Source organism: Chlamydotis macqueenii, chromosome 1 (genome assembly GCF_036417535.1).
Source record: "Chlamydotis macqueenii isolate bChlMac1 chromosome 1, bChlMac1.mat, whole genome shotgun sequence".
In the NCBI taxonomy this organism is placed as follows: Eukaryota; Metazoa; Chordata; class Aves; order Otidiformes; family Otididae; genus Chlamydotis; species Chlamydotis macqueenii.
In genome coordinates, this window is record NC_141556.1 from 143,617,917 (window position 1) to 143,636,635 (window position 18,719).

Genomic DNA, 18,719 nt, shown 5'->3' on the forward strand with positions numbered 1-18,719 from the left:
CAAGCCTTGCTACTGTAAATTGGCAAAACAAAAACAGAAATGAGGCTTATGGTGACGGAAAGGAAAAAAAAAAAAAAAGATTTGTAGTGTTAAACCCTTTTATGACAGAGGCAGCACAGATGTTATACATTTGTCCCAGCCCTTGTATCCTGTTTTGAAAACCAGCCACAGATTTCTGATTCACCAGCCAGGGAGAGTGTACTTTCATTGCCTGGGGACTTTAGAGGGTGCAGTTCTTCCCCCGCTTCTTGATGCCTTCAAGGGAATGGATAAGTGAATTGACCTGGGTTAAAATTCCTGGAAAAACAGAAACAAGACTATTTTTAACCTGGATCAATTCCTGCATATGGCTCACCATGTTGGTCCACAAACAGCACAGCTGAGGGTGTGGTGTGAGGGGAAATGGCCTTGTACGGGGCAGCTCGGGAGCAGGAAACCCTTCAGACAGCACTGTCATTAAAGCCCTCATGGTACTCAGCTTGTCACGAGGCAGCTTTTAAGATCTGGAATCCTTCTTACTGCAAAAATCCCCCTTTTTCTTTTTTTTTCTGATGGGGCGCTGAAATGGGTGGCTGCCACACACCTTACACTACAAGGGGCACTGGTGACAAAAGCATGTTCCTGTCATGCTGCAAAGCCTGGAGGTTCCCCTCTGAAGAGTGATCAAAGAGATAGCACATGTATGCTTAAACATATAGGAGTTAAGTAATAACCCTAGTTACATTATGTAAAGAACACTTGAAGCCTAATATCTAATAATTTTATTTAAATCCCATTCACAGTATTCCAACTATTAATTATTACTGTACATACCATGGCATTGTCCACCAACTGTGTAGACCTGTAGTTAACATCTAAGACAATAAATTATGGCTCAAAACATTGTTTGGCTAAGTCAAGTAAAGAGTAAGAAGACTGCTGTTTAATCTAAAGTAGGAAACACATACAATGTCAGAGGAGATGTAGAAACATGAGTAAAGTTTTATAGACTTTTCCTTTAAAGGATTAGTAAGTTAAGGCTTTACAAGAAAGGCCCTTGAGCAGAGCCCCTCTCAGCATCCTGCCTGCAGGTGCACTGAGGCCATCAATTCCTTGCAGTTCTGCATCTGAACCCTAAGGTAAGGTTTAGCCTACCCGGGTGAAAATGTGTGTCTTAATACACTATAAGAATTTCAATGTTATGTTATTATTGTTAGGGTTATGAAATGATACTAACTACTATATTTTCACATGATTATTCACACTATGTTGGTACATTAAATTTATTTTAACTTTAAAAGGACATTTCTGACGCCTTCTTTCTACCACTCCTCCTAATCCATTGTGCCAATATAAATGCTTTTACACAGAAGGGGAATAAAAAATTTTTGGCCAGGTGGATTACAGTCCTATATTCATTGATGAGATCAAGCAAGACACAGCCTCACAACAAGGGATGGGACAACTGCAGCAAAGCAGGGACTGATACAGGAATTGGTCAAAAATACCATTTCCCACTGATTCCATTAGTATGTCTCTAGAAGGAAGCTCATGGCCAGGCTGTTGTCCTTGCTGCCTGATGAAGCTATACAGAGGGACAAAAGCATTTTAAGCCACTCAGCATCATAATGGCGAACATTTGACATGGAGTTGGGTCAAAATTGGTTTATTACTCCACTCCTGACGTGCACGCTCGTCTCCCGTGTACTGAATATCCACCAGTGGTGGTTTACACAGCTGTGGAAAAGCAGAGGTTCAGTCACGGAGGAACACACCCAGCTGCCACAGAAAAGCCGGGTGGCAGCCGGGCCTGCTGGTGGAGGGTGGTCTCAGCAAAATGCTGAAATGGTCTCTTCTAAATAACACACACTAAACAAGTACGGCTGAGAAGGATGGCTGAGGGTGGCTGGTGGGATGTGGAGTGCAGGGCCCTTGGGAAAAATCTCTGAGTGACAGAACATCCTTCCCTAACTGACCGACTTCTGACCCTCCCATCAAGACAGGCAGGGCATTTCGGTTTGCTGAAACAAACTCTGCAAGGCCGAGCCAGCCCCAAACTCGTATTTGGATGGCTCCTGACAGCCTATTACTCATCCCGCCTGATGAAGCCTTTATGGGGGCGTTTCTGAAGACAAGTGACATTTCCGTGACAGGATGACCCTGCAGCAGTGGAGGGCCAGTGCCACCCCAGGCGCCGCAGGTCCCCGTTCCGGCTCACCAACCCGGCCACCGCCACTGAGCAGCACAACGACCGTTACCTTCCCACTCCCACCCTCTTCCCGCCCCGCGCATGCGCACGCGTCACCCTCCCCCGTCCCTTCGAAATGGGGAGGGGGGTGCGGCTCTCGCGAGAAGGTGCGGGGAAATCTCGCGAGATGTGACGAGCGGTAGCGCGCGGCGGCGGCGAGGGGAGATTCCGTGGCGCCGCCCGGAGGTGTCACCCCCCCCCCCCCCCCCCCGACCCCCAGCCCCGACCTGTCCGCCCCCCCCCCCCCAGTATTGTGGCCATGGCGGCGCCGCTGCTGGCCTCGCCCGGCCGCCGCAGTCGGTTCGAGCAGGAGCAGGACCGGGCCGTCCGCGCCCTGGTGCGCAGCGTGACCGGCCTGTCCGAGGAGGAGCTGGGCGACGGCCGGTTCCAGACGGCGCTGAATTTCGCTTGGTCCAACTTCAGGTCAGCGCCTGCCACCCCCGCCCCGGGGAGAAGCTCCGCGGCTGTCACGGCCCCGCCGGTGCCCGTTCAGCACCGGGGCTGGGGGCGAGCGAACGGGCGGGCCGCTTCACCGCGCACCCCGCCGGGGCCCAGCGGCGCTGCCGAGGGAAGCGCCGGCACCCGGCGCTAGGCCGGGCCCCCCCCCTCAGCGCTGAGGGGCTGCGGTGGGGGACGAGCCGCCTGGCAGCTGCTGCCGCCTGGGAACGAGGAGGGTGGCTTTGTAGGTGCTGGGGTGTGGCACAGGGCCGGGTTCGGCCCTGCCCCCCGGGCACTGATGTCTGGGGGTAGCACTTGGGGTCGTTGGCGAGTCCCTGTCAGTGGGCCGGTGGCTGTTACTCTGTCCCTCTTAAATCTTGGACTTCTAGGGCTTTTCTCCTGATCCGTAAAAAGGGACCCTTCAACACCTTAATTTAGCCATCCAAAATTTTGTTTGTTGGAGAGAAGTAAAGAAATAATAATTATATGTAAACAGCAAGTAAACAAAACTCCACCAAGTGAAGGGAAAGCTTCTGGCTAAGAATACCGCGCTGCTTATATGAAAGGTTGTCAATCTGCAGAAGATAATGTGTTTGATGTTATTTGAGCTTGTCACAAACACGGTCGTTATTAACCTGTAATGTATATTATCTGTATCCCTTTCATTCTGTTACACTGCCACCTAAAATATCCTTACTAAAGTTTTACATACTGCTCTTTCTCTGTTATCACAGTTACCATTTCAGTATCTGCTAGCAATTTTTACGTGATCCATTTCCCATACTGTCACTAAGTGCTGTCTCCTTGGAGTCTTATGTACTTGCTTAACTTCATGCAGCAAGTACTTAATCAGTTTAAAATCAGTGCTACTTACATTTTTTTAATGCTGTTTAAATCCATTTTGGGGGGTGTGCAATAGCATGACTGCATTGCACCAAGTCAGACTGTGAATCCTGACTACTAATAAGCTCAAATAAGACAGTTTTAATGACCAAGTAGCCATTGGTCAACGCCAAAGGTGAGTCTGAGGTGTGGGAGAGCTGGTGTGGCCTGCAGCCGGTGTTCTAAGATCAACCCTTTGTTGAAGTTTGAGGAGACTAGTTGTATTCATTGGGAATGTAGGAATATGGTATTTGTAACTGCTGTCTCCCTGTGTTTATATCTACCAGAAATATTTTGTGTAATGCAGCCAAGGATTGCGTTTATTGGTTTTGTAGCTCCGTCAAAGTAGTTGCTTGTAATGGTTGGTAATGGAAGCAGAGTTTCTTCAGCCAAGTAATGGTGCCCTGTGTTCCACCTCCTTTTGTGATGTCTCTCCTTCTGTTTTGGTGACCCAGTTGCTTGTGTAGCTGCATGCTCTTTTAGATTGGGGACTTGTTGGTTTGGATTTTTCTTTGGAAAACAACGTGGCAGGAAAACAGAGAGGGTGATGCAGAGTTGACAACAAACAAACAGCAAGGATTGGGAAAAGGAAGGTTTTTATGCCAGAATTATTGTCTAGGAAACGTGCATGGAATTTCAGCCTGAGATTGACTAATAGCATATTTCCAGACCATGAGACCTCAGGCTGTAGCAGAAACTCTTTAGTTTCAAGTTTGTGAAACTTGTGGTTTATATTGTTAGATTTGATTATGTTTCTGTGTTGTAGTTCTCAGATTCATCTGTTTCTTTCCGTGCAGCACAGTAGTCCTCTTCTATTCATGATGTTCCCAACTTGCCTAAAAAAAATGATACTTTTTTTGTGTGTGGGTGTGTGTTAGGGTCATGAATTAAAGCTTCAAGTAATAGAAGACTAAAGGAATTTCACTAATAAGTTCTCTTCAAGCTTAGTTTTTCTTTTCAATGCAGATTCTTGGTTTATTTTTTTTTGTTGTTGTTGTCTTTCCAGTCTGTTTTTATGAATCTTCCAATTCTTGTAGTTACTACCATTTTCCATTTGAACTAATGATTTCCTGTGTGAGGCAATGTGCTGTGATAGATAAGATAAGCTGTATTTTCTTAACCTAAATGTCAGCTACCTAGTTAATGTCACATCTTACTGTACTTTTGCTCCAAAGCCTTACACACAGCTGAAATCCGACTAATGGGTCTGTAGTTAACAAAGTAATTTTAAAAAAATTTTCTTTAATATGGGCATGTCTTCATCCTCCAATGATACTTACTAAAAATCCTTGCTGCTTGCCTGACAGTTTCATTTTTTAGTTCATTACTTTGACACTGAGGTGATTTTTAGATTGTCTTTCCAAATTCAGTCTGTTTAACTTAACTCTTGCTCCTGATTCAGATCCAGTACTTTTCATTTCTGTCTGTGATCATGAGAGTTTTACCCCTGTGTTCTCTGCAGTTGTTGCTGGGAGCTGAGGCAGAATACTAGGCTGGCTTTGAGGACTGACATACAGTTTCTTGACCTTGTGCTTGTGGCTGTCACATCCCTTTCACTGCTTCTAATTTCTATATAACTGAAGAGCCCTATTCATATTCTGGTTTATTTTGCCAAGTCCATCTTACCTTTCATGAGTCCTTATTTTATCCCTCTCCATGCTACCTTTGGTGGTACATCTTTCTTCTTGTAGACACTCTACTATTGAGAAAGGAGCTTCGTTTGGGTTTAGAGGCCTTCCCATGTGGGTGTTTGTTTTGCCTGTGCTTGTAATTCCAGTCCCAGATAATTTTTGTGTGTTCAACACAGATGCCTTTGACAGTACAGTTCTTGATCTCCTTGCTCGACTTGACTTAACTGACAGCGTACTTCAATTGCTTAATTTGCTGATACAGTAGTAATTTTCCATTCCGCTTAAAGTGCTGGTTAAATGTAACCCGCATTCCATTCTTTCCATCTTTAAGGTAAATTGTAGTTAATTCTTGAACTAAGAGATACAGATAAAATTTTGTTGGTGTTTAGTGCTGTTCCTGAATTAAGCATGCATTATTAAACTAATAATGTTGTCCTCATATATGTAAATCAGCTTTATTTTCTTCCTTACTTAAGCTTCCTTTGTAAACATATTCTAATACAGATTTCTTCCACAGATTTCACCGTTTTCTTGATGTGAACAGTCACAAAGTAGAGAGGACGATAGAAGGGTAAGTTTTATGCTTATGGATTAATAATCTATTAGTTAACTTTTTTGGAAGCATTTTTGATACTACTTTTGTTATTAGAATACATGAAAAATTGATAGTTCATTCTGACCTTGGAAAAGCTGCAAGCTGGAAAAGACTAACAGAAAAATTTCTGAACTCACCACTGCCAAGTGTTGAAGAAACAAAGGTATGTATGTTGCAATTTCCTTGTTCTTTTTTCCCCTACTACTCTTACGTTTGTACTAATGATGGGGACTTCAGTTGGAATGTTGTGTTGGAAATTTCGGATGGCTTAGTAGTGGGGTTTGCAGTTGCTGTTCAGGCCATGGATTTTGAGGGTTGTATTCTTTAGTTTCCCCATTTATTTTAGAAATGTTCTTACTGTCCTGTCAGAGTTTCAGCACACACAGTTTCATGACTTAGAGGACACCTCGTGGCAGAGCAGATGTTTTATGGTCCGCATTGTACAAATGTTGTAGCTAGAGCCTAAATGAATCTAGATTCCCATCTAGATTGTTCTAAAAAATGGCGGACTGAACAGTTCTTACTCTTTGCCCAATTTTTTTACTTTAAGTAATGCATCTGGACGTTTTGATTTTAGTATTTCCAAATTGAGTGCTGCTGCCCTGTAACTTCCTTACTGAGACTGTGTATATATTTTACCTTTGATACACTTTGCATCAAATCAGTTTAGGGTATGGGTTGGATGGATATGGCAAAAGTTGTCTCCCTTAGACACTTTCCAGTGTGGTGGTTTTATAATGAATTTGGTCTTTGAAAACTGAAAGTTCCTGCTATTGGGAAATTTAAGCTTGTGATTTAAGAGGTGGTCCTCCATATAGTATGTTCTCTAATAGGGCTCTGTGTTCTGAGTTGTAGTCTGATTTTCACTTCTCATTGAACTGACATTTACCTTTTTTTGCACTGTTTTAGGTTTCCTCTAATTTGTGGGGAAAACCCTGGAACCCTCAATAGCTTATACATGTCTTCAGTTATTATACTGTACTCTGTAGATTTTTGAAAAAAAAAAAAAAGTACCTTTAGTTGCGCTTGTTTTAAATTTAAACCAAACAAAACAGAACAAAAGCCCAAGCAAGCACTTTCTACTTGAATGTTGCAAGTATGTTAAGATTTGAAAGAGCCTTTGTCGTCTTTTTTTTTTTTTTAAATTTATTTTATTTTTGAAAATGCAACTGGGGTATAGCTGGAGGAAGAGAATATCTCGTATTTGGGAATGTAAACTGCATTTAGTTTTTAGCAGTGGCACGTAACTGGGAAGATTGAGTATTTATCAGTTTTATGACTGGTAAGTGAAACACCATGTGATTCTGTCAATGACCTGCTGGTGTTCTTTGACAAAGTCTTGTTGAATCAGTAATGTTCAGCAGGAATGTCTTATATTCCATATATACTAGATGAGTATGGTGATGCTTTATCAGAAATTTGAATTTATTTTTTTTTAAAATACAATGGATCTCATTTTGAAACAGCTTTGTAAGTGTGTGTATGTATGTGTCAAAGTATGTAGGATGTAGGTAGCATGAATCTCCATGTGTCTAGATATTAAGTGGTCTGCTGAAAAACTTTGGAAAGTTAGAATCAGGCCAAAGAAAAAATTTTCTTTAGTAAGAAATGGTTGTGCTGTAAGTAAATATTAGGGAATACACAAATCTCTACAGCATACCAGTGTCGGCACAGTGTTCTAACTTGATTGAAGGCCCCTGTTTTGCAACTGCATTAGTGCAACATTGGCATTACAGGTGCATCCTTAATGCTTTGTGTAGATTTCCAGATAAAGGAAGATAATGTGAACAAGGTATTAAAATGTAGCGGTTTTAGCAAGCTGTTTTAGCTGACTTCATTTTAGCCTCTGTTTGAAGTAATCAGCCATACAGCTAAGGGAACCTAAGACTTGTTTTCCTTTAGGCCTGTTACCTGTGTCCTTCCACCTCATCCACGTTAGTGTAGCTCTCCATTAGCCCTTGTCCTCTGGTGCAAATCATATTCTCTGATTATCAGCTCAGTAAAAGGCAGCTTATGCTGTGGCTGCTTTTGAAGTATTTGTATATTTATTGGCTAATTAGTAGGGAAAAGAGAATTGATAGCATTAGATATCATGTTGCATTATTTTTGTAATTGAGGACTAGGGAATGGGAACTAACCGGGAGTATTCCTGCAGATAATAGGCTGAGTTTGTTCCTAAACAAAATCTCTTAGGCCACGTACTGACTTGATTTTTTTTTTTTTCTAATGTGTTTTAAAGACAGATACACACTATTCCATACTGTCTCTTCTGTTGTGTTTGTCTGATTCTCCATCCAACACCACCTATGTGGAAAAACCAAGAGTCAAAGAAGTGGGTAAGTTTACAAGATAAAATTTGTTAATGCAGTCTGATAAGAAGGACACTTTTCCTTTCCATTTTATTATCTCCTTCACTTCAAGGTGCTTTATTGACTGTATTTTTTGTGTTTTATACATGTAAAGTAGCCTGCAAATCTTTTCTACCCCCATTTATGTTACATCGCCTAATTAAGTTTTCCAGCCACCAAAGTACCTCGGGGGCTTTTTTGACTTGTCCTGCTATCACTTACTAATGTTCTCTGCCTGTTCAGGAGTGCTTATGTGCTCAAAGACAGACAACAGATTTCTGTCCTCAGTCTCTGTCTTGCACCTCAATAGGAGGTCTTCTGAAACAGCTCTGGTGATGTAAATTCCTATGTTCCCTGTGTAGTCAAGGAAAAGGAGATACTTTTGAAGGTTTCCAGAGGGAGGTCTCAGCTGCCTGCTTTCTAAAGTAGGACTGTTTCACTCAGTGCCTGAAAAATGAGGCTTTGTGCTTAAGTTTGAGTGGATACCATCCCCCATTTGTTTACAGTGTTCTATCATAGACTGAAAGAAGAATATTTCAGACTAACCTAAAGAAAATCTTGCATCTTAAGATTCCTTTTTGAATGATCTCTGCACATTCCCTCGGCGGTGTTTTGAATGCACTTTCAGCCCATTCCAGGAATGTGAATATGAAGAGGTTATCTCAAACAGCACTAATTACAGTTGAGTAAGCTTCATGTTTAAGATATAATATATTGTGTGATTGTTATTTTTAAAGTATTACACATCACATCATATATATATATATACTGTCTTTTTCAGAGAGTAAGACAGTTCTTGCTTTGTATTGTTTACAGTCCAGGACCTAAATGTAAATTATACATTTAGAATTTTTCCACCGAGCTAAACAGGACTAGTCACAATGAGTGATATGTTGCATTCTTGCATGTTTTTCCAGGATTGAAGTGTAAGGCAGTGTAACATAATACAGATAAATGTGCTGATGGCACGCTATGTTGGATATTTCGAGTGTATAAGCAACAAAATTGAGAATTAATGAATAAGGAATGCACATGTTTGATATGTCACAATTTATGTGTCATGTTGAAAGTGTATAACCTTATTAAAGGAACAGTGGTGTAACATTAAGTGGAAGGGAATGCCTTTTGGTTTAGATTTAAAGTAAAAAGGTAACTTTAACTTTGGAAATGTTTATAGAGGAAAATAAAGTCAGAGTTATGTCATACTTACTATTTTTATATTTACACTTCTCTTAGAAAAGGAGGAAGAATTTGATTGGGCAAAGTATCTGATGGAAGGAGAAGAAATTTACTTTGGCCCAGGTGTAGATACACCAGTAAGTAATTTCTTAAGGTAAAGTTTGAAGTACGTTGGAGACCTGGCTGAGTTGTCCTGCTTTGTATGCTCTGTATGCTGATTCTCTCAGGATACCCTAATACGTTACTTCTTTCTTAGTACCGTGAAATACGCACAGACCCAAGCAGAGTAACAGTAATACAAATGCTTTTGTTTTTCACCATATTTTGACTTAGTCCTGCAACTAAACTGGCTCCTTATTTTGACCTCTACATGCTTCTAATCAGAACTTGCTGTAGTTCTGTGATCTTTTCCAGTTCTCTCATTTATCTGGTTATTAATGTTATGTATCTACCACAGGTCTGTGGTAGATGGTTATGTTAGTGTTCTGAATTTACTTTATAGTTGAAGAAAGAAGAGAATAGTTTATATTTGGCTTGAAGAGGAAGTGAATATAGATCTGTCTGCTGTATTGTACTGAAGCGTACTGGGTTTTGTTGCATTTAATAGGAATGGTCTGGAGAAAGTGAAGAGGAGGAAGACACTCAGCCTTTGAGCAGGGAGGACTCGGGTATTCAAGTAGACAGGACACCTTTAGAAGACCAAGATCCAAATAAGAAAACAGTACCTAATGTGTCCTGGAAAGGTTAGAATAAGCTGTAATTCTTCTGATATAGTCGTATGTACTCAAATTTAGCAAGTTATTGCAGCTGTATTTATTATTCTTTAATGAGGTGTTCTGTTTTAGACCCATAACTGAAGTTTCAAGGTGCACTTTATTATTCACTACTGCTTTTTTTTTCAGTTTTAACAGTGAAGAAGCGATATAGAAGATTTGATCTGATTTCTGTTGTTGCTAATAGAGAAGTTGTCTGATTATTTCTATGGAAATACACATGGATATTCCAATATAGAAATTAAAACTTACACTGTGAATGTAGCATGTAGTTGTATGGATATAATGTAAATTTTTATTGTTAAGTATCAGAATGCTGAAACAAAACTTGATTGACAACAGAAACAGTTGACTCAGTTCTGGGTATGAGGGTATTTTTGGAAAAAGTTATTTTGTGTAATCAAACTACTAGTAGCTTACTCTTGAATAGCCTCAGGGAGTATTAACTGTAGCTGTATATTTTTGCATAGAATATTGTAGGATACAGGGTACCTCGTATGAGAAGACTGCATAATATTAGTATGTTGTGTAAGCAGTAGCTATCTAACTGAGATTAGGTAAAGTTTTCTTGATAATCACATTTAAGAAAAAAAATAAGTAATGTACTAAATACATAGTAAAAAGTAACATAGTGACAAAGTTGTTGATATTTGGCGGTTTATATTTTAAGTCAGTTTGGTTGTGTATATATCATTTGAGAATTGCCTGAGACAGAACCACATTTTCTGAGGAAGAATTGAAAGCTACATAAATCTCCAAGTTTATTTTTTGAGACTTTTGCAACTTTTAGGAGATGAGGCATTTCTGTGTAAATTAATTTGTGCACGATGGTATCATATATATGACTGCGGTAAAGTGTAAATAGTTGTTTTGTAACTTACTTGAAAAGATCTGTGATTCTGCAGCTGAGTGGTTAGGCTTTTTAATAACTTTCTCCTGCATTTTATGTTTTATAAGCATTTGCTGAATAAATAAAAATACTTCACAGACTGTCACATGTTTTCACAGTCGGTGAACCTGATGCCCGCAGCTGGCTGGAGCAGCATGTAGTTCCTCAGTACTGGACAGGAAGAGCTCCTCGCTTTTCACATAGTTTGCACTTGCATTCCAACCTAGCTGCAGTCTGGTAAGAAAACAGTACCACTTACGTATTCCTTACTGGCGTATAATGCTAAATAATGGCTTTACTAAGCACCTTTGCTGTGGATGCATAAAGATGGTATAATTATTACTGATTTAGTCAAAAACAGAATTAAAAGGGTACAAATTAGTAAGACAAACAAACGAGCTGTTTTTTCTATTAGTAAATCCTTTTCCTTTTATTTAGTTTTTATTATGTTTGTTATATAGGATTTTCCTTTTTCAAAAAAGCAAATCTTACTGTTTAATTTGGTTGGGTTGACCCTGATGAATGTCTCTGAGGAAATCATATAGGTGGGTTGTAGGTGGTCCGGTGTTGGGGACGACGAGTATCAGAAGCCGTGGGAATGAGAAACAAGAAGCCATGGGAATGAGAAACAAGGGACTTTCCAAGAGAAGGAAAACAAGATAAAGGACACCTGGTGGTGGTTGGGCGATGGGAGAGTATATAAGCACATAAGCTGTACAATAAATGATTTTCACTTAGCATGTAGCGGGGGTCCATGACTACGTTCCCACACACCTGGAGTGAGGAGTTCCCCGTAGTTTAACTTTTTGTTTGGTTTTGGTGTTCCCTTACAAAGGTAGTCTTAAACACAGATTTTGTGTGGAGAAGGAACATAAAGCAGTATATCGTTATGGCCTGCTGTGGTTTTGGAAAGAAAGTTAGAAGGAAGTTCAATTAAAAAAAAACCAACAAAACAAAAAAAATCCCCCCAAAACCACCTGGTTCTTCCCTCTGTCGCAAATTGTCATGTATCAGTACTGCAGTAATACAGATCATTAGATTTGTCTTTGCTTTCTTAATTTAGTGAATTTCTTAATCAAGGATTTAAATATATTTTAGTGTTGGTTGGTTATCTGGCCAGTTACGAACCAAAATTTACAGTGACTATTAGAAAATCAGTAACATTAACAAAGCAATGCTGTTTCTGTTACGATGTTGTTAGCAGATGTATGTTATATATACGTATGACTAGATAATCAGTATTGCTTACTTTGGATTTTTATATTTTGAACATGATTACATAAATTTTGCCACTGATGATATTAATGAGTCAAAGTACTACAAATGCGAATAATTGTTCTGTACTTCACTAAAATATGCAAACTACTGTGGAAGATTTACAAAGAATTAAGTAACACAGGACCGTACAAGAAGGTTCTTAGGTGGTGGTGAAACTTCCCATTTCTTAAGTAAACTTTTGGGCTAAAGTGTGAATTTTCTTATACAGGTTAGGGAAATCTATGTTTTACTTTTTGAACTAGTATTTTTAACAGAGAGTAACTGTAACTCTTCACAGCATTGAGTGAAAAATAATAAAATAATCAAGGATCAATAATTAAAAAAACCAACAAAATACAAAAGCACAAAAACCAAAATAATGCAGATTCAATACTTAAGGTATTTCCTACTTAATTGTTTGTCTTGCTATGTATGACTAGATATTTAAATGCTTTCCATAGTGTTTTGCTTAACAGTATGGAAACAAACTCTCCTTTTGTTTGTATACTTAAAATGCCCCCATGAGCACTGAATCTGCTCTAATAAAATTAGAACAAACCTGAGCCTTAAGATTATTGCTTCATTCTTACTTTCAGGTGATTCAGCTGTTATTTCAGCCACTAAATTGTTTTCATTTCCTTTTTTTGAAGGGACCACCACCTGTACACCAGTGATCCTTTATATGTTCCAGAAGAGAAAATACTAGTCACTGAAACTCAGGTTATACGGGAAACTCTTTGGTAAGAGCAACATCACAAAGCTCACATTTTAACTTTTAAAATTTCTGTCAAGGAAATGAGAGATTTATGTTTGAAGTTGTGTCTGAAGAAATAATTATTACTGAGATTTTAGCTTGCACCATTGCTAACAAGAAAGATTATGTGCTTATGTGCGTTCACCATTCACATTCACAAAGAAGGAAGCAGTTTACCTACTTCTTGAATGCATTGATTCTTCAAGTCTGACTGTTAAGAGGAACCAACTTGTTCTTATCCTGCCTCTGGATTTTTAATAGTGTGTCCAGTTTTGGAAAGTAGGTTTGAGTCATGCTATAGCTGGAAATTGTCTCAACTGGAAAGGAACTTCAGGAGATGTTTACTTGATGCCATTGTTTTACTGTTCTTGTTCTAGCAACAACGTACAGGACCAATAGCATCATGATTGATCTGTGATCCCCCTTTATTTGAAGAAAAGAAACTTTTAGGCAAGGGAGAGCTAATTCTTTTATTAATTGTGTAATTGTGAGTCCATTAAGGGGGAAAACTGCTACTCTTTTTGTTTCTTTTCAAGGCTACTTTCAGGAGTGAAGAAGCTTTTTATATTTCAGCTCAATGATGGAAAAGTGGCTGTGCGAAATGATATTATTGTGACTCATTTAACCCATGTAAGTTGTTTCTGAATCTCAGAAGAGTATATCTGTCATTAGGAAGATGTAATTTTGGGGAATAGGAAATTAACTGTTTGTGGAAAAATCACATTTTTGCAATTGCACAATTGTGTTTTGACTAAATTACGAATATCTTAATAAAACTGAATGGGTTGTTCCTGTATCTGAGAATGTGATGAAGTGATAAAGATGACAGAATTTTATTATATTTTAATTCATATAAATATCTTGTGATTTAATTTTTAGGCTTTATAAAATAAAAAAAAAATTATTAGATGGTTGTAAAAAGATGGTTTTGGTTGTTTTTTTTTTCTCTAGAATTGTCTGAGATCTATATTGGAGCAGATAGCGGCATATGGTCAAGTTGTGTTTAGACTACAGAAGTTTATTGATGAAGTGATGGGACACAGCCCGGAAAGCATAATGCATGGAACAGTTTCCACTCCAAAGAAAACTACTGAAGCCCCGTTCAGAACCTACCAAGCTTTTATGTGGGCCTTGTATAAATATTTCATTAGCTTTAAAGAAGAACTTACTGAAATTGAAAAATGCATAATCAACAAAGGTACAGTGCAAGGGAAACTTCACAAGAGGGGGGTGCACAAGGAAATTTTTATAGAAGGGAAGCATGAAAAACATGATGCAGATACATTTTGCAACTGTGAAAGATGCCATGCTGCATTTTAAAACCTCATTATTAATAACATTGACAAAATTTTATTTTCTGTTGGATGTTACTTTTATACATATTTGGGTTTTTTTTTTTCCCAGATAAAACAGTCACACTTTCAATAGTAATAGATAAGTTGTCTCCCCGACTGGCACAGCTGAAGGTACTTCACAAGGTTTTCAGCACAGGAGTAGCAGAAGTGCCACCTGACACTCGAAATGTTGTACGAGCATCTCATCTGCTTAACACTCTCTACAAAGCTATTCTTGAATATGACAGTGTTGGAGAAGCATCTGAGCAAACGGTAGGGGAAGTAATCCCTTCCTTAATAGAACACCACACTAGAAAATTTGGAAACTGAAATTTCTTTATGGTGATGGAGTGCACTAGCCTTCAACTACTGAGAATTGAGGACAGTTTTGATAACTATCATGCGTTGCTGTTTTCTGACTTCACTCAGCCTGGAGAAAATCAGATTTATGAGAAGATCAGCAGCAGTGTGGTTTTAGGACAGTCTGGGGAATCGGGCCAGGAAGCTGCTGTGAAAGAGGGAGCTGTGGAATAGCTTTCACTCCTGTTTCTACAGCTGCATAATTCAGTTAGTGCTGAAATGAAGAGTTTTGGGTTTTTACAGTAACTTGTTGATTGTACTACTGAAAAATATAGCAGATGTCGTTACATCCTTTTGTTTTCCTGTTTTCTACATTGTAAAACCACAGAATGTTTTATGACTATCCCTTAGTGTTTAAGAGATGTTAGAGTGAAAAAAAAACCTGCTGTTTGGGTCTAACTGCAATGAGAGAAGTGACAAGGAGAAGTATGCACAATGTGTGCTTCCATTTAAACTACTAAAGCTGTAATTTTTAGTTTAACATTTTATCTTTAAAAATCCTTAAGTCTAGTTATGTGTATCTTATAAACTGTAATTGCACAATTAAGAGGTTAGGCTTTGCTGTGTTGCTTCTAATTCTTACTATAAAAACATTCAGCCACTTTTTTTCTTTTTTTCTTTTTTTTCTTTTTTTTTTTAAATTTAAATTCAGGTATCCCTTCTGTTCTCTCTCTGGGTGGAAACTGTGAGGCCATACTTACAGACAGTGGATAAGTGGATAGTCCATGGTAATTTGTTTGATCCTGCAAAGGAATTTATCATTCAGAGGTAGGGATGCTGATACTAGACACACATAATGCTGTGCAAGTATGAATACAAAATCTGCTGTAGAACCTAGGAAGTAAAGGGTGACAATAAAAGTAGGTTTTCATGTTTGTTATTTTACTCAAGTAGAATTAAATTCTTAGTCATACTTCTATAACTTGTCTCAAACTTCCCATTAGGGAAATTGCATTATATCTGGAGCCCTACCAGCTATTGTTCTGGAATAGAAATCAATTGTTTTATTTTTGCCATCTATAATAAATAATCAGCAGCCTGACTTTGAGTATGTTGATCTTTTTAAAAGCAATTAACCATTTTTCAAAACCAAGATGTTTGCAAAAAAGACAAAATGTACTTTTAAATTCTTCCACTAACCTATAGTTGTTATAAATCAAGTGCTATTTGGAATTAATGTACTCATTGCTTCTGACTTGTAGTACTAGTTCATATGGTGTCTTGAATTACATGCACATATCCTAAACATTATTTGAGCTGTTAATTTCTCTTCTGTTTGTATGCTACCTTTTGCTAGTCCCTTTTTTGACAGTTCAAAATGGAAACTGAATATAGAAATCAGAATTTTAGCTTATGATTACAAATACATTTCCCCCTATCTGCCAAACTGAATTGAATGTCTGTCTGTTAAGGCAGGTCAACGTGAGCATGAAGTAAGAGAGCAGTTCTAGTACTACTGTAATAAATCCTTGGTAGCTGAGATCTTTAACATCCTTATTATGTCCTACTTGACTTTTCTGTGGTTCTGTGGTTCTGTTTTCAGTGCTACCAACAGGGGTTATTTCAACTTTCATTTATATTTGTGCTTTATATTAATTATCTAGTTTAGGCTGTTTTTCATCTGACTTCCAGGACCAAACTGTTTATCTGGTGTAAACAACAACAACAACAAAAGGCAAAGTGAACTAGGAATTGAATTTCATGTGCTCTAGGATTTTTCAGCTTTCCCAGTAGTATTTGCTTCATTGTGGATTTCAAATAAATCTGCAGCTCAATCACTAATCACTTTGTTATTAAGGATGCATGCCACTGTGAATAGTTAACTTCCGTGACAAATTTAATTATAATTATTCTATTCGCCTTGTTTTGGGGATTAATTTGGTTATGCAATTGTTTTATCTCATGTGAGCTGGCTTTTTATCCTTCTAAAGCTGTCATCCTTTCTGGAGGCATCTAGGTAGTTTGTGATATGAATGAGCTTATTTTATATCGTTTTGAAAGTGCTTCTTGAGTATTCTAACAGAAAGGCAAAGCATAGAGCAAAGATGATATGCATCTTCTAGTAATGAAGTTTTATCTGTTGAGAAAAGGGAAATACTCAACAGTTCTTATTTCTTTGCAGAAACAAAAATGTTCCAGTTAATCACAGAGATTTTTGGTATGCTACCTACACGTTATATAGTGTGTCAGAGAAGACGGAGAATGAAGAGAAGATGAGTGATAACGCCAGCGCCAGTTCTGGCAGTGATCAGGCCCCTTCCAGCAGGCAACACACTATGGTCTCTTTTCTGAAACCTGTGCTAAAGCAAATCATCATGACTGGAAAATCCATGCAGCTGTTGAAGAATCTTCAATGCAAAGATGGCTCTCCACAGCAGGCTGCGTCGAGAGGTGAGATGTCAGTTTGTGGACTATCATGCCTTAGAGCATCAAAAAGTACAGGTGTATTTTTTTGTAGTAGTGTAGAATAGTTTTAAAATAATGTAAGGCTCCATGTTGAATGTCAGTATCATGATTGGTAACTTCAGGTTCTGATTGAATACACTCACTCTTCCCATGCAAACAAGTGACAAAGGCGAAGTGAATAAAGATTGAGTGTCCCCTTTGCTTTTTACTGCTTTAAATTTTCCTTAAACTTGTTTTCATGTGCTTGCAAAGTGTATTTTTTGTTACGAGACAAATGAAAACAGCTTTTATGTTCTAGTAGTAAAGCTGTTCTGTTTTAATAAATTGTTTGCCATTACCAAGTGGAAGCATACTAATAATTAGATGAAAGATATTTAGGATATTTATCTTGAGTGACTGTAAAACAGTATAGTACAGCTTTTTTGAAACTATTTTTTTTTGCTTGTTTGTTTGTTGTTTCTTGGTGTTTAGAAATAGAGATAGTTAAATTATTTTGGAGACTCATTAGGCTTATTTCACCCTTTGGTGCTCTGAAGGAGAAAGTTCTCTAACAGTCTTAGAAATATTTCATATTTCAGACACCCATTCAGCAGTCCTTTTGAACATAAATCTAACTTCAGGCATTGTGGACTAGTCTTACTGTTTTAGCAATACTTAGTTAAATAGGTATTTGAGTGTTTTCCTGAATGGTGGCTTAAATTTAGTATGTTAAAACTTACCAAGTAAACGTTGGACTATGGAAGAGTTCTTGTAGTTCAAATTATATTTTCTCTTAGAACAAAATCTGACCATGGAATGTGTTGCCCAATTTAGATGCTGAACGCAAGAGTTTGTATACGCTGTTCTTGGAATCGGTACAGTCTCGCCTGCGACATGGGGAAGAGTCTGTTCCGGATATTATTACCGAACAGCAGGCCACGAAGCAGAGCCTGATAAAGATGCAGTCTATAGCAGAAAGACACTTGGAACTGGATGATGTCCATGACCCACTGCTGGCTATTAATTTTGCCAGGTAAATGAATGATCTTCCTGCTGTGTTGTTGAGAGCAATGTTCTGCTTGGTGACATTTGGTAGACTAAATTTTTATTACTGCTGCTGCTGAAAACAAGCAAGTGCAGAATAAAGAGAAGCACTGTCAACGGCAGAAGCTGAGTAAACACTACCCTTGTGCTTAGTTAAAGAAAAACAATTCAAATCAGTGAAGAATCTGCTACTCACGTCTGTTAGAGGGGAAAATTGTAGTAGTCTTTGACATAAGAGGCTTTTAGCAAATAAGTGTTTCAGTAGTGAGTGCTGTTGTAAAATTTAAACTTCTAAATGTGTTTGCTTGGAATTTGTACACAATGTTGTTGATTTGCACAAAGTATATTATTTGAAGAATGCAGCTTCCATTGTGCTGTGCTTAAATAATTTAAGAGCCTTCCAAAATTCATGGTAGTTGCATAAAAGTTCTTCATTCTTCATAATGAGGGAAGTCATATAGAGGTTATGAATGTCTACTTCTTTTGTGGTTACACATAAGAAATAGCTATGTTTTCCCTAAGTACTAGTCGGCGATTTGTGGTTTCATTTTGGTCCTAGAAGGAGTTTGTTTTTAAAAAAAATCATAATTAATAGTAGATAAAACTCTATTACTTCCCTTGTT

General features: G+C 38.4%; 1 protein-coding gene across 5 annotated transcripts in view; it reads left to right on the forward strand.

Moving 5' to 3' along the window:
- The first annotated feature begins 2,472 nt into the window (after window positions 1-2,472).
- The window catches only part of TUBGCP5 (tubulin gamma complex component 5), a 29,311-nt gene continuing 13,064 nt past the window's right edge, over window positions 2,473-18,719 (forward strand). For 2 of the 5 annotated variants that reach the window (XR_015261280.1, XM_086768865.1), the window contains exons 1-15: window positions 2,473-2,650; window positions 5,696-5,749; window positions 5,828-5,936; window positions 8,013-8,109; window positions 8,692-8,802; window positions 9,358-9,437; window positions 9,908-10,043; window positions 11,082-11,199; window positions 12,870-12,959; window positions 13,510-13,603; window positions 13,925-14,171; window positions 14,378-14,580; window positions 15,320-15,435; window positions 16,790-17,058; window positions 17,887-18,085. Coding sequence is in view for 4 of the 5 variants with exons in the window: in XM_086768865.1 (XP_086624991.1) it covers window positions 2,487-2,650; window positions 5,696-5,749; window positions 5,828-5,936; window positions 8,013-8,109; window positions 8,692-8,802; window positions 9,358-9,437; window positions 9,908-10,043; window positions 11,082-11,199; window positions 12,870-12,959; window positions 13,510-13,603; window positions 13,925-14,171; window positions 14,378-14,580; window positions 15,320-15,435; window positions 16,790-17,058; window positions 17,887-18,085 (2,087 nt within the window). In the remaining variant the exon portion in view is untranslated. Of the gene's footprint in view, window positions 2,651-5,695; window positions 5,750-5,827; window positions 5,937-6,970; window positions 7,056-8,012; window positions 8,110-8,691; window positions 8,803-9,357; window positions 9,438-9,907; window positions 10,044-11,081; window positions 11,200-12,869; window positions 12,960-13,509; window positions 13,604-13,924; window positions 14,172-14,377; window positions 14,581-15,319; window positions 15,436-16,789; window positions 17,059-17,886; window positions 18,086-18,719 lie in introns of those variants that run through there. The other 3 variants (XM_086768873.1, XM_086768881.1, XM_086768888.1) reach the window with 3 other exon arrangements.